The sequence below is a fragment of the Schistocerca americana genome, chromosome 7, assembly GCF_021461395.2.
Source record: "Schistocerca americana isolate TAMUIC-IGC-003095 chromosome 7, iqSchAmer2.1, whole genome shotgun sequence".
In the NCBI taxonomy this organism is placed as follows: Eukaryota; Metazoa; Arthropoda; class Insecta; order Orthoptera; family Acrididae; genus Schistocerca; species Schistocerca americana.
This window is the reverse complement of record NC_060125.1, coordinates 33961384-33977267: the sequence shown is the minus strand read 5'-3', so window position 1 is coordinate 33977267 and position 15884 is coordinate 33961384. Positions and strand designations below refer to the sequence as shown.

The window sequence follows — 15884 nt, the reverse complement described above, 5'->3', positions numbered from 1 at the left end:
GGAGGCCCGAATGGGGAACTATTTTACCTCCAGAATATTTTACCCAAGAGAATGCCATCATCGTTTAACTACACAGTAGAGGCAGCATGCCCCCAGGAAAACTAACAGCTGTATTTTCCTGCCGCATTTAACTGTTTGCAGTACTGGCACAGTGAAGTCGTGTCGGTTCTTGTTACAAGACAGTGGCTTATAATCCAAAATTGCAATAGCACAATAAAAACAGTTACAGCTAAAAGTGAAAATGACATCTTTTAAGAACTCCCTTGGGATATTTCAGAGGTTACTAATATGTCTGAAGGTTTGTCTTTACTAAGAATGGCATACTATGTTCCATTTGTTAGGAGCTCTTCTGTTCAGTCACAAAACTGGTCCAATATTCCGTACGCTCATCTTTTGTTTATTAGGCTACAGTGTGGAACCCTGTCAGACATCTTCCAAAAGTCGAGGAACGTCAACCTGGGCACCAGTATTTGCTGCTTTCAAGATCTTGTGGATTAATTCACTATAAATGGACTACACAGTTAACGAGAGTAGTTTTACACACGAAACTTACGTCAAAGTATAAGAATTCGATCATTATGTGTTTCTCATTGTGCGCCTCTCACACTGCAGGGCACAGAATGGGAGGAGCTGCTGCGGTGTCACCTGCTCCGAGTGCGCCCACTGCAGGTGTGAGAAGACGGACAGAGAGGTCTTACGGACAGCCGGTATGATGCCACAACTCCGGACACTTACGATGATGCGCGGTACCAGAGCTCGCATCTTACGTAAGATCTGCAGGAACTTTGCAGCTTCACGGCTGTCAGAAGATGAACTACTCGGTAAGTTGAACCTTCAGCTATAGTGTGAGATATAAATGAGGGCCCACTTGTGCGAGTACTGTTTTTAACCAGATGGACAATTCCTGTTTTCTGTACTTTATAGTGAGGGATTGGACGGGTTAAAAGATACGTGTGCTTCTGAGAAACAGAAAGTGCACGTGATTCAAAATGTAGCAATGTGGGACCTCTCATCTTGCTTTGAGATCACTCTTAGAGTTTATACATGGTATGTTTCTTTTTTTTCATTTTTTAATTTAGTTTTGGACTACAGTTACCTGTTAAAATTATATTGTAGGTTACATTTCTCGTATTATCGTTAACTAGCCTTTTCCCTGTGGCTTCGGTCACATACACTTTTGACACATATATTACACACACGTCCTCCTCTCGCTCACTGTGTCCACTTCTTCCTCTCCCTGTCTCCCTCATCCTCCCACCTCTTCCCTACTCCCACCTCTTCCCTACTCTCTCTCTCTACCCATCTCTTCCTCCCCTTTTCTCTCTCAGCTTCCTCCTCCTCCCTTTCTCACCGTCAGTCTCTCCTGTGCCCCCACCCCACCTTGCTCAGCTGTGCCACTGCAAGTCGTGCAGATACTACTCACATGACATGCCAGTCATGCAGGGCAGCCTACATGTCAGTGGTAGGAAACCCTTTTGTGCCCATATAACCACTCCTGTGGAAGCTAGGAAGTTCTAACTGCCATAGTGCTGAATGTGATACAGCAAGCAGCATGTCTTCCAAATTTGGGTGAAATTGATTAAGATGCAATTGACAATTTGCTTATTTCTGTAGTGTGAGAATTTTTGATGCAATGACCAAACTCGGCAATCACGGTTAATAGAATAATAAAAAGTAGCAACCGGGATCACAAATTTGTTTTATATCTGGTGTCAGTAATTGGTTTCAGTCATTAAACTGACTTCAGACTGAGACCCCAGATGATGGAGGAGCCTGTGCCAAGCTCTGTTGTGTGATGCCTGTTGCTGTCTGGGACAGATACTACTTGATACTGGCTTCTCTCCTCATCTGGAGTCTCACTCTGAAGACAGATGTCATGTTCTCAGCTGTAATTTTTTATCATTACGGTAGAGTGTAATTAGTCTTGTCGAGGAAGCAGCTTCTCGTACAGCTTAGCTGCAGCGTGCTACCTCGGATGACAGTGAGGGAAACCAGACACGGATCAGCTCTGTGCAGCAGATTAATGACCAGGTCTTCTGTTTTTGTTTCAGGGTGCAGGGTCGTACGCACCCGTGTCAGAAATGTAGAATGTCGGTGCCAATGACGAAGGCACCCCTGACATCACGGTCAGTTCGAGAGCTGTCAGTATATGCAAAGGTACTATTGTGAATTTCCGTGTGAAGGTCGTGAAACTGAAGGCGATAGAGCAAGGCTGGAGGTAGTGACTTTAGGAAGCGAATGGAGGCTGAGGCGAACACGGGCCGCTGCGTGAAGTCGAGCTGGTGAAGGGTTCACACGCGTCAGGAAAGTGGCAGGTATTGTGAAGTTAAGCTGTCAGAGGAAGAGCCGAAAGTGAACTCCGGGAGGTAACAGAGAAAAGGGACGTGCCCCATGCTGGCGATCAAAGGAGTCATTGAAGAAGGAGGCATAGGGTGGGTGGCCTGCACGGCAGACAAACGGTGTGCTTACCTGCTGAGGAGAAAGTAGGATAGCGGTAGTTTGGCAGCTTCAGCATACAGATTCTCAGCTGGTCCAGTGAATAGGTGCCAGTGACCAAACAGATACTACAGTGGTGAATAGTATTGAAACAGGATAAGAGGGACAGATGTGCAGATGCAAAAACGAAACACCCCTAGTCTAGTTTTGAATGGAAAAGGGACCGGTACAAACAGTGGAGGGTGGTTCGATCTGCTCCCCAGGAAGTACCACTGAGGACACGTACAACATTGAGGGACTGCATACAGTGGGCTGTTAGGTAAGACACGTGAGAGGACCGAGAAAGTTTCCTATCGAGCGTGAGACCCAAGAATTTCATAGTTTCAACAAACTGAAGAGGTACAGGTCTGAGGTGCAAAGATGGCGGAAGAAACCGGTTGCGCCACAAGAAATATGTACAAACAGTTTTGTCAACAGAAGAACAAAAGCCACTGTCCATGCTCTACAAGTAGAGACGATCGAGACATCGCTGAAGATGCTGCTCGATGAGCCGAGTCAGTGGAGAACTGGAATAGATGCAAAATCGTCGAAAAAAAGGGAGCCAAAGATGTCCAGTGGGAGTCAGGCCATTATGGGACTAATGGCGATAGCGAAGAGGACGACACTTGGGATGGAACCTTGAGGCACACTGTTTTCCCGGATAAAGGTGTCTGACAAGGCAGAACCCTCACGTACTTTGAAAACTCGGTCTTTTAAAAATTCCTGAAGAAAATGGGATATGCGGCTACCGAAGCCCCACCTGTAGAGAGGACAGAGGATACCGGTCCTCCAGCAGTGGTCGTAGGCTTTCTCCAAATCGAAAAACATGGCCACAATCTGGGAGTTCCGCAGCAAACCGTTCGTGAGACGGGTGGACAAAATGAAGAGATGGTCGACAGCAACTAAATCCACAGTGTGCAATGTTTAGTAAATTGCGAGAATCATATGTTCCGTCACCTTGCAAACACAGCTGGTGAGAGAAATGGGGCAGTAGCTAGAAGGGAGGTGTTTGTCCTTACTGGCCTTAGATATGGGTATGACAGTGGCTTCATGCCAGAATCGGGGATGTGATGTCATCAGTCATACGACCACACCACCGCCTGAGACACCGATCCGCCGGATGTGATTCTCTCAATAAATGGAACAGAAGAATGGCTGTGTTAGCCAAAGAGTACACAGCCAGTCACAGTACTTACGCTTGCCACGAGGCACTGCTGGGCCATTTCGTGTGCAGCAGGACAGTAATGCAGTTGTGCCAGTCCACAGTTCGTAGCCGCGCTCAGTGGTCAGCCAGTGCCGACGTTAGTCATCATCTGCAGCTCAGTATTGCTGCCATCGAGTCTTTGTTGCTTCATTCCAAGTTAGTCTTCAAATTCACCGGATTCGACATTTGAGATTACAAGACATTAAGTCATCACTGCACGATTTTTGACATGTATATTATGTCATTCTACAGACGCTTAGTCTAGTCGCACCTTCTATAATTGATGACCAACTGATCGTGGACTGCAGCAAAGTTAAGTAATAACTTCTTTCTTATTTTGTACTCCTGCTAATTAATTGTGTTTTCCTGTTGTAGCTACCGAGCAGTCTTGGCATAGTTGAACCCACGTTTCCACCTCCTCGGCTACCTCATCTTCGCCACCTCGTGTTGACGGACTCGATTATGGTGGAAGATCGAGAGCCGTTGTGGGAAATGTGCCCTCTGCCCAGATGCAGTCGTACATGTTAAGCAGAAAGTGCTTGCCCTGCCCGAGCCTCCTCCACTCATTTCCGACGGATGAGAAGGCAGGAAAATGGCAGCCCAAGGTGTCGGAGATAGCAGTAGGGTCCACTGTGACATTGTCTGCTACTGTCAGGACCGAAAATCCCAGAGATCTGTCAGAGATTGGCCCACATGGTGGGCGAGGGATGGAATGTTAAAAGAGCTAATGAATGAAACCGAACTAGATTGTTTGCTGTCCTGAAGAAGGTGATGACACTGTGCACACAACTGTTTACAATGAATGCAGTTTGTCATTGTAGGATTACGGTTAAAAATGCAGAGAGCACGTGTCCACACACAAATTACGTCGCGGCACGCCTCGGTCCACCGAGGGACCGGGGGCCGCAGCGTGGTGAAGAGAAAGTGTAAGGAATGGAATGTTGTGTCACAGTAATGATAACATCTGTAAGATACTCTACCTGGTCAGCACAATGTTTGTCGAAGGTCACCAGAGAGGAGTAGAGCCTCCAGTCAGACTTAGTAAGCTGCCATTTGGGTGTGCACGTAGATGGGATAGGAGTCAGCAAATGCATATTACACGGGAAAAACGGTCACTCGATTACGTGTCAGAGAACGTACGCCTCAGACAGTGGGCGAGCTAGTCAGTGCAGAAGGATAGCTCCAAATGGGAATAGGTGTGCGTGAAGTCTGAAAGGAACATGGGTGCTCCTACATTAAGGCAGAGGAGGTTAATTTGATTGAGAAGGTCAGCCGAGAGGTCACCTCTCCGACACATTCTGGTAGAACCCCAAAGGGGCTGATGCACATTAAAGTCACTGAGCAGCAGAATGGGGTGAGGTAGCTGCCCAATAAACTCTAGAAAGTCTGCCCCGGCGATATCAAATGACGGAGGGACATAAATGGTACAGAAGGAAAAGGTCAAGTGAGGAAAGAAAAGGCAAACTGCAACAGCTCGGAGATGGGTAATCGGAGAGGTGGATCGACTGTAAACATCATCCCGTACGAGCTACAAGGCTCTTCCACGAGGGGGAGGAGGTCAAAACAGACTGGAAAGAAATGCGAGAGCTCAAAGTGGTCGTGAGGATGCAATATTGTTTTCCCGGAGGCAGAGGACGAGTGGACACTGTGATTCTAAGACCACCCATAAATTGTCGTCGTCGGATCGAAGAACGCAAACGTTCCACCGGAGGAGAGTCACGACGAGGAAAACACGGAGGGGTGTCACCTCGGCGGCTGCCAAGTGCCGGCCTACGTATACCTGTCACTACGGGACACGGAAGCGGGAACATCCCACTCCGTGAAGTCTACAGGAGTGTCGGCATTCTCCGTCTGTCGGCCTGCGTATTCCAGGGCAGAAAAACAGCCGAGAGTGCACACCGGCGACACAGAGTTCGGCCAGGTGAGGGTATCACGTGGCGACAGCGTCACAGGGGAGACCGGCCGCCTCCGTTCCACTTCTCGGAGCCTTTCCGGTTGGCAGAGGAAGACTCTGATGTCGGCTGGCTGGAGGGATGTACAAAGTCTTTGTAGGAGTGTTCCTTCTGTCCTTTATGCCTGCCGGTTGTGTAGCAGGTGGCTTAACCCTGGGAGGCGAAAGTTTGTCGCACAGCTGGAGGAGGAGACGGGGACGCTACAGGGACACCGAGCAATTTCACAATCGCGGTGCTAAATATTAAGTTGGACGTCTGCACGGCCGGTTCCTCCGTAGAGCGAGAACGATACTGTAGGTGCCAGGCGGTAGGACGTGGGGTTTACGAGTAGCCGACAACTTACGAGCAGCCGGGTAATGCAGTTTTTCCTTCACTCATACCTCCCGGACAGCCGACTCGTCGAGATACGCGGGATAATCGCAGGAGGATTTGGCACGGTCGTCAGCGCTGTCGCTGCAGCAGGGAGAAGGAGGTGGGCACTCGCCCTCGTGAGCGTCACTACCGCAGGTTACACATCTGGCCGGGAGTCGACAGGACTCTCAGGTGTGGTCGTAACGGTGACACCGGTAGCAGTGCGTCGGGTTTGGAATATACAGTCTGACTGTGATAACTTCATCACCTGCTTTGATCTTTGACGGAAGAACCACTCTGTCAAAAGTGAGAAACAGAGTGCGTGCGGGCACTGAGGAGGCATCTACCTTTTTCATCACACGATAGACTGCGATGGCACTCCGATCGGAGAGGTATGTTCGGATTTCTGCCTCAGTCAGACCGTCGAGCGGTGTAGTGTAAATAACACCGCAGGAAGAATTCCGCATTCGGCGGGCCTCGACACCGACGGGATAGCCGCGAAGGAGCAGAGCTGCGAATAGTGTCGCGCCTGCGAGTCAGAAGTAGCCTTTGAAAGCAAAGTGACATTGTGTAAATGAGAGCAGGAGTTCACAGGGCCAGCAGTTGCATCGACACCTTTCCAGGTAATATACGGATTTAGCGTAGTGACTGACCGTCTTCAATATGTGAAACCACGTGGAACCGTGGTGCAGCTGGGAGGGTCTTTTGAATCATTGGCCTCATTCCGTTTATGTTTTGTAGACGTTGAAGGTGAAGACGATTGGCTCGTTGCGAGAAAATCCCCAATGATTTTCGGCATCTCCGACGGCGTGCTCCTTACTACTGGGGGGCACACGTCAGAAGGGGACACACTTGCCTCAGACGATTGTTCACACTTCAGATTGCACCTCACGAATACCTAACAGACGTTCCAATTGGCAATTTGAGAAGCTAGCAGCTCGGGCAATCATCTCTCCTCAGGCCCGGCCTCTACGAGGGGAGGAAGAAGAAAAAAGGAGGACCTCGAACGCCGAAACGGAGGAAGGATAGGAGAAGGGGAACAAGGAAAGAAAAAAGAAATGAAAAACAGTGCAGAGACTGTTCTGATATTGGCCACTGAAAATGCAAAACACCTTTCCAGAAACATTCCGGACACGTTCCCCGAGGGAGAAGAAATAGAACAGTGTGAGGATATACGTGCAGCACCGAAGGGAAACCGTGCTGCAAACGCAGCGGCCTCACGGTAGCCGAGCACGGACCCGACGAAGAGTGGCGAGTCCCGTGAGGGGTTGGGAACCGGTGGTCTGGTACTTCGGTCAGCCCGAGTGTGGCTTTTAGGCGGTTTCCTGCACTCGTGTAGGGAAATGCTGGGCTGGTCCCCAATCTCCACTCGGTACAAATATCTGTAATATACGGTTACACAAAGGACAAAGTTTACACGTTCCATAGTCGTGTGGCAGCCACAGCTCTCCTCCCTGACGTTAACTGGTGACTGTGGCACCAGGAAGGGTATCTGGCCTCAAATTTAAAATAAAAACAAAATCTGCCAAATCGTGTTAAATAGTAGTGCCTTATGATGGGGTAAATGCTAGGATAGACAGTCAGTGTTTGTGACGAAATTTTATTTTGCAGAACAACCTGATTTTTGATATTTCATAGTACCGTGCAGTCAATAAATTTCAGCATCAATAATAATACTTCCTAGGACAATGACCTGTACTGTTCTACAGTACTAAGTTCCTTAATTTAAAAAATTCTTAAATTTTTATCTAATTTTCAATAATTTAGAATGTACTTGTATTTAATTATTTAATTTTGCATGTGAACATGTAATCAGGAGTATACTGCATAAATTACACATAAAAAATAGGACATGTTTAATCAATTTACAAATGTATGTGAATTACTGAGAGACATAAGGAAATTTGTGTTAATTATATTACACTGCTTGATAAAATTATACAACCATAAATTATATGAGCCACTGAGAACCATAAGAGGCCAAAGCGTATCATCATTGATTGAGACTGTAGCATTTATTTATGCTTCTGACATCCATCAATCTTAGGCTGTGTCACGTTTGTCTGTGCTCTAGATCCACATTGTATGTATGAACAGTCACGAAAAGCTATCTCACTGGCTTCTCTGATATTCGGTTTGATGATGGTTTGCTTGAGGCCCTTGTGGTTCTTAGTGTGTGTGTGTGTGTGTGTGTGTGTGTGTGTGTGTGTGTGTGTGTGTGTGTGTGTGTGTGTGTCAGTTGTACAGAAAGTGCAAAATTGCTAAGCAGGAATGGCTAATGGATGAATGCAAGGCTACAGGAGCACGCATTACTGTGGGGAAAGATAGATGCCATGTAGAGGAGCATTAAAATGACTTTCGGAGAAAAGAGAAACAGCTGTACAAATATAAAGAGCTCAAGTGGCTCGCCAGTACTACGCAAAGAATAGAAAGCTGAACGGTGGAAGGAGTGTGTAGAAGGACTTTACAATGGAAATCAACTTGAAAGCAAAGGGATGATGACGTAAATGAAAATGAGACGGGGGATCTTATTGTGCGAGAAGCATTTGTTGGAGCACTGAAGGTTGAAATAAGGCCCCTAGAGAAAATGACATTCCCTCAGAATTATTGAGATCCTTGGGAGAGTCAGCCATGACAGAACTATTCCATTGTGTGTGTACAAGGTCTGTTCAAAATATTCCAGAACATTTGTAATTTAGAGTGAAATGTGGTTGGCATCTGCGTATGCTTATGTTTAATGTGTTTCATTGTTGTATTTCTGTTAGTTATTGTTGAGTGCTGCATTTAGTAGAATGTTGTGTTGCACAGTTTGTGAATTTCGAGATGGAAGAGCTAGAGGAGCAATGCATCTGCATTAAATTGTGCACGAAACTCAAGAAAATCTGCAGAGACACTCCAAACGATGCAGGAAGCCTACGATGATGAGTGATTAAGTCGTACTCTGTGTTACAAATGGCTGACACAGTTTAAAAATGGCTGGACAGAAGTTAGAGATGACCCTCATTCGGGACACCCTCCGACGTCTACCACCGACACTCGTGTCGGTAACATCGACAAAATTGTGCGATCCAGTCACAGACTGACTGTCCGAGAGATTTCAGAAGAATGTAACATTTCAATTGGACCGTGTCATGAAATCTTGACACAGCATATTGGAGTGCTATGTGTTGCCAGCAAATTCGTCCCACAGCTCGTGAGTTGAGACCAGAAAGATCTTCGCCATGCAACCTGTGAAGGGCTCTCGCATCGCACAAATGAGAATGAGATGGTCCTTAAGAGTATCATAACGGGTGATGAGATGTGGGTCTACAGTTATGATGCTGAGACTCAGGTTCAATCTTCACAATGGATCAGGAAGGATTCTCCGACACCAAAACTAGCTCATCAGGTCAGATCAAATGTCAAAGCGACGCGGACAGTTTTCTTTGACTTTGAATGATTAGTTCATCTTCATCACGAATTTGTTCCACAGGGACAAACTGTTAACCGATGGTAGGATTGGGACGTGTTACGAAGCCCAATAAAATGTGAGAAGGAAACAGCCTGAAAAGTGGCGAGACAGTTCACGGCTCTCGCTTCGCGATAACGCGTCCACACATCTCTCCCTGTTGCTGCACGACTGTAGCACAAAAAATGAAATGACTGTGCTGCCTGATGCTCCGTACTCTCCACACCTGGCCTCTGTGGACTTTTTTTATTTTCGAAGTTGAAATCCCTTTTGAAAGGACGAAGATCTGCAATGATAGACGATGTAAAAGAAGATTTTAAAACAGCGTTTTGCGTAATCCGTCTAGAGGCGTACCAGGACTGCTTCCACATGTAGAAACGACATTGCGAGCGGTGTTATCAATTGTGGTGGAGAGTATTTCGAAAGAGAGCGTGTAGAAATAGAAGGTAAGCATAGACAAATTTTTTGGACAAAGTTCTAGAATTATTTGAACAGACCTCGTAAGGTGTATGAAACAGGCAAAATACTCTCCGAGTTCAAGGAGGGTGTCACGATTCCAATTCCAGAGAAGGCAGTTGCTGTACTTACGGTTGTGTATTCTACTGGACCAACGGTTTACTAAACCATTGTTGCAAAATACTGACACCGTGAGGACAAGTCAACGAATAAGTCACAAATATCAGTTTACCTTATACTGTGTTTAAATCGCGCATACATACTTTGCCAGCAGATAGTGGCACGTGTACACATTTAGAGGCTGCAGGGAAGTGTACACGAGTAGAATAGTATGTGGTCGTGCATTTCTTGTGGGTGGAAGGGCTGTTCACAGGGGAAGTGTATCGTGAAATGGGTCCCGTGTATGTTGACAACTGTTTATCACAGAAATCTGCGTTCACTCGGATCAGGAGTTTATAAAGGGAAGGCAAAGCGTCAGAGATTGGGAGCGTGCTTGCTGTCCTGCAGTGGTTGCAACTGAAACCGAGAAGCAGTGTGTGGAGCAGATAATTCGTAACGAGTGGTATGTGGTGATCAGTGACGTAGCACGTGCTGTAGGCTGTTCGTGTCAAACAGCTTACACTATAATGGGTGAGCAGCTGAAGTTTCATAAAGTTTGTGCACAGTGGTTGCCTAGCATGGTGACTGAGGAGCACAAAATGAATATAATGGGCTTTTCTCAACAGCACCTCATTCGATGCTCTGGGGAAGGAAGGAGGGAAGGAGAGGATTTAGTGGCACAAATTGTTGCAGGGGTCAAGTTTTGGATTCACCACTTTCAACCAGAGACCAAACGACCATCCACGGAACGGAAGCATTCTACCTCCTCGACAATAAAAACACTGAAGGCCATTCCATCAGCCTGCAAGATTCTGCTCACCACGTTTTGGGACACGTGAGGGCTGTACTGGTGAAATTCCGGCCTCACGGTGAGGCACCGAATGCCGTGTCATACTGCACCAGTGTGTGGGAACTCTTGACACACCATTCACCACAAATGTAGTGATTCCTCTAGATGACAGTGCCTGCCCTCGTACAGAAAGACAAATACGGGACCTGTTACCGATATTTAATTGGGAATGCTTTGAACAGTTGCCCTATGGTCCCAACTTACCCTCGGAAGACTTCTTTGCTGCCAGTTATTGAAGGCTTGTAAAAAGGTGGGATAAGTGTCTGAATGTACAGTGTGAATATGTAGCAAAGTGAAACAAATTTCAGGAAGTTACTTCGATTTTTATTGCCTCTAGCCTGTTTTGCAACTTATTTATTGACACGCCATCATGCTTACAGAGGTACGGGAAAACTAGTAGAAGCTGGCCTGGAGGAAGGTCAGTTTGGGTTCCAGAGAAATGTAGAAACACACAGGGCAATACTGCCCCTGAAGTTAGCTGGCATAAAATACGGGGAGTGAAAGGATATTTATGGCACGTACAGAAAGTAGACTGCAGATGTAAGAGTTTAAGGGCACGAAAGTTGCAGTGCCGTACAGTATCGATACCGTGCCAGGCAGAACGCATCCGCTGCCGTCTTGAAGCCACATCTCTGGTCATACACGTATGTAGCACCACTGCTGAACTGGATAAGAAGACACTGCAATGAGCCAACTAGTAGTCTATGAGTGAAGGTTATAGTGGCATTTCTGTATTTTGATCATTTATAATGATTAGGCTCTGTCTAATGGAATCTCTTGGACATGCTGTATGAATTTACGTAAACAGCAGTGCCACTGCGATTGTGCATACTTCTAATCGTATCTGCTCTCTGTCTAAGCACCCGCTATTCCATGACACCCGCCACGTGCGGATCCGACGAAAGGGAAGCAGTGCTGCAAAGCGAGGAAGATGGGGTTGTAGCCTAAACCAGGTGTCGTTCAGTCTGTTCACTGAGCGAGCAGTAAAGGAAACTGGGAATAAATTTGAAAATGGAATTAAAGTTCAGGAAGAAGAAATTAAAAGCTTGAGGTTTCCTGATGACTCTGTAATTTCTGTTAGTGTCGGGAGAGGGCTCGGAAGAGTAGGTGAACAGAACGGATAATGTCTCGAAAGGAGGATATTAGACGAACGTCGACAAAAGCAAGACAGGGTAGCAGAATATAGTCGAATTAAAACGGGCTGTGGCGAGAGAATTAGATTGGGAAATTGGACACTAAAAGTAGTGGAGGAGTTATGTTATCTGAGTAGCAAAATAACATAATTGCTGAATTAGAGAGGATGTATAAAATGCAGGTTATCAATAACAAGAAAAGCATTTCTGAAAAAGAGGACTCTGTTAACATCAAATTCAAACTTAAGTGTCAGAAAGTCCACCTCTGCAACCAAACGATTAATGTTGCTGCCTTCAGTGTGGAGGTCGCAGGTTCAATTCCTGGTACCTCTTCAGATATCTTTTGAGATAGGGAGATATGGTACGGTATTCACTCAGCCCTTGTGAGGTCAAATTAAGAAGCAACAGCATCATCAGGATTCATCTGGTGGCTACAACGGCTGGAGCAATTGTCAGCATGCCGATCACACGTTCCACCGTCGTAGACCGCTCCTCGTAGTGCCTTTTAGGCAGCAGTTGGCCAGCCAGAACAGGCCTGAGGCCTAATCCGTGAGCGGTGTTTACGTTTATGTTAGGAGACCTTTCCTGAAGGCACTTGTGTGGAGTCTACACTTGTATGTAATTGGAACGTGATTGATAAGCAATTCAGACAACAGTAAAACAGATCCTTTTGAAATATGGTGCTACAGAAGAAAGCTGAAGGTTAGATGAGTAACTGACAAAGAGGTACTCTGTGAAATAGAGGTAACATAGATTTAGGATTGTCTGACGACAATGCTCTCACCATTGAAATCCCTTTAAGGTCAAACGACGGTAAAGGTATAAATAATATTTACAAAAGAAACTTCTCTGTGGACAGCTGTCATCTGTTCATAAGTATCTTAGAAAAGAAAAACTGGTTAGATGTTATGAAACAAACAAGTACAGATGAGGCATATAGTGTATTTTCATCGAATTATCTGATGAACTTTGATATGTGTTTCCCAAAGAAACTGACCAGAATCAAGTCTAATGGACACATAAAGTCAGGTTCTCGGATGACTCTTGGCATTAATAAATCATGTGAAAAAATGAAAAAACTCAATTCAGAGTTGAGGGAGTGTGCAGATACTGATTTTATAGAATATGTCAAAACGTATAGGAAAATATACTGCAGAGTAATTGCAAATGCAAAGTTAATAAGTAATGACATGGAAATAAAACAGTCCAGAAATAAAACTAAAATAGCATGGGAAATTGTGAGAAAAGAAACTGGGGTACCTATCAAAGATAAGGAAATTATTCTAAAAGATGAGGAGAATAAAATGTTAGATAAATATGCCATGCCCAGTTATATAAATAATTACTTTTTAAATACACCCCAGACATTAAGCAGGAATTTTGGGGAGCAGATGAGGAGAGCAGCACCCAAGGCACCCAGCAGTATGATGGCAGTCCCAACATATGAAAAGGAAGTTTTAAAAATGATTAAAAGTCTCAAGTCCAAGATGTCAGCTGGAGTAGTTGAGGTGTCAATAATAATAGCAAAGAAAACAGCTAATCAAATAGTGAAACCATTGGTGCACGTAGCAAACGTGTCAATGGCTGAGGGAGTGTTTCCACAGAAACTGAAAATTTCTAAAGTCGTCCCCCTGTTGAAAAAGAGAATTAAGCTTAAAATAGAAAACTACAGACCTGTCTCACTTCTCCCAACTTTCTCAATGTGTGACTCTATATTTCATTTGTATCTGTAAAACCTTAATCTTAATATCCACAATCTGGTAAACAGTAATCAGCACAGTTTTCAAGCTGGGAGAAGTACCAAAACAGCTGTACTGGAATACACAAAAGAAATAATCAGTAAATTGAGAGAGGGAAAAAGTGTAGTTGGATTAAATCTAGATCTGTCAAAAACCTTTGACACTGTTGACCACAGCATACTTTTGGAAAAACGTGAAGCTATAGGTATTAGAGGACCGGTAAAAAAGTGGTTTGAGTCGTATCTGGAAAAGAGGAGGCAGGTAGTTGAAATTACAGCACCAAATATTAACCAAAAAATTAAACTAAGGTCAGGTCCAAGGGAGGTCACTGTAGGAGTACCCCAAGGAAGTGTATTAGGCCCTTTGCTATTCCTCATTTACATTAGTGATATCCGGGTGTCAGAGAGAAAAGCTAGAATCGTGTTATTTGCTGATTATACGTTTAATAGTTAGTGATATGAAGCAGTCATTGCACAGTGCTGTGGACCATGTCTTACAAGATATACAAAAATGGTTTAGTGCAAACAAGCTAACAGTGAATGAAAAAAAAAAAAAACTAATTATGTGCAATATGGAAAAATAAGTGAACATGATGACCTAAATGCCACCATGGAGGACAAACAACTTGAGTACAGTGTGCAAAATTCCTCGGTATGCACAGTGATGAGAAGATAAACTGGAAGGACCATTTGGTGAGCTTAGCACTAAAACTAAATTCAGCATGTTTTGTACGTAGAATAATTTCAAGAGTTTGTAGTAATGACTGTACCAGATTAGTATATTTTGGCTATTTTCAGTCCATTGTGTCCTATGGGATAGTATTCTGGGAAAAAATAAATTGTCGTCTAAATGAGACTTTCAAATTGCAAAAATGCGCTATTCGGATAATGAGCCAGAGCCCACCTCAAACACATTGTAGGCCCCTTTTTAAAGCATTTTAACAATTCCATAATTATACATTCTGAAATTTCTGTTGATGATCAAAAGAAATCAGGACAAAATTAAAACCAATACAGACTATCATAATTACGATACACAGCAATGTAAAGATCTCCCCTTACAAGCTGTAACAAGGACCCGAAGTCAGAAACATGTTTGTAATCAAGGCATCAAACTTTTTTAATGCACTACCAAAACATATCAAAGAGCTGGAAAATGAAGATAAATTTAAAACTGTTATAAAGAGTCACATGCTTGACAAATGTTGATACAGTGTAAGTGAATTTCTAGGCTCAACTGTATTAGAATATAAAGAACCACATGCTTGACAAATGTCACTACAGGATAAGTGAATAGCTCTGCTCAACTGTATAAGAATATATGATATCATAAATGTGACAAATGAAATCACAACATCAAGGAATAGGTCTGTTAAGCACATAAGAAATTATGTTATAAAAACACTTATTAGTTGTATATTGTATTAAACATAAGATAGATTCATATGAATTCAGCATAGAAAAACATTTTGTTAAGATATTATATAGTTGTTGAAATGTATCCTGACAAATCCTATATCACAAGTGTGATCATTGGGATGATAATAAATAAATAAATAAATTGGGGGGAAAATAACTCCCTGGCACAATATGGCTAAAGGAAGGAGTAGCTCGATACAGCACAATCTGCGGCATTGAGGAGTAATTAATTTGGTGGTGAAGGGAAGTATATTTGATTATAATGCTTTACTTGGACTGAAGTTCAAAATACTTTTCAGTTACTGGTGCCTGCTATATGGAGCGGACTTTGAAGGAATATGAGGAAACTCTGTACACCATAATAAATCTCCATTTCATCGCAATAATATAATAGTTTTGTTGTAATACTTCCTTCTTTTGTTTACCCACCTCAGTGTAGAAAACTATTAGTAGATCAGTTTTCTTGGATTTAGTAAAATAATTTGTTCTTATTTTTAAGTCAAAGACAACTACCACTCATTGCTGTAATAAAAGGCTTATTACATTCTCTGAGTTTCTAATTGCAATCTTCCATTTGGGCTAAATGGGTCTTTAATGCTTCTTTTCCATCTAACTTCCCAAACTCTGTGCAAAATAAATAAAAATACCCAGTTGCAAATTTTTTTAAATTGTGGATAATTCCTCTCACTACAGATAATGTGATATTGTGAATTGTGATAATTGTGATAATTCCTCTCACTACTCACTATGAATCTACAT

The 15884-nt window shown here is 44.0% G+C and overlaps 1 protein-coding gene across 1 annotated transcript in view; it reads left to right on the top strand.

Moving 5' to 3' along the window:
- The first annotated feature begins 791 nt into the window (after positions 1–791).
- LOC124622466 overlaps positions 792–15884 on the top strand; it is a 40426-nt gene continuing 25333 nt past the window's right edge. The window contains exon 1 of the mRNA XM_047148170.1: positions 792–821. Within this exon, the coding sequence (XP_047004126.1) occupies positions 810–821 (12 nt within the window). The 5' untranslated portion in view covers positions 792–809. The remainder of the gene's footprint in view (positions 822–15884) is intronic.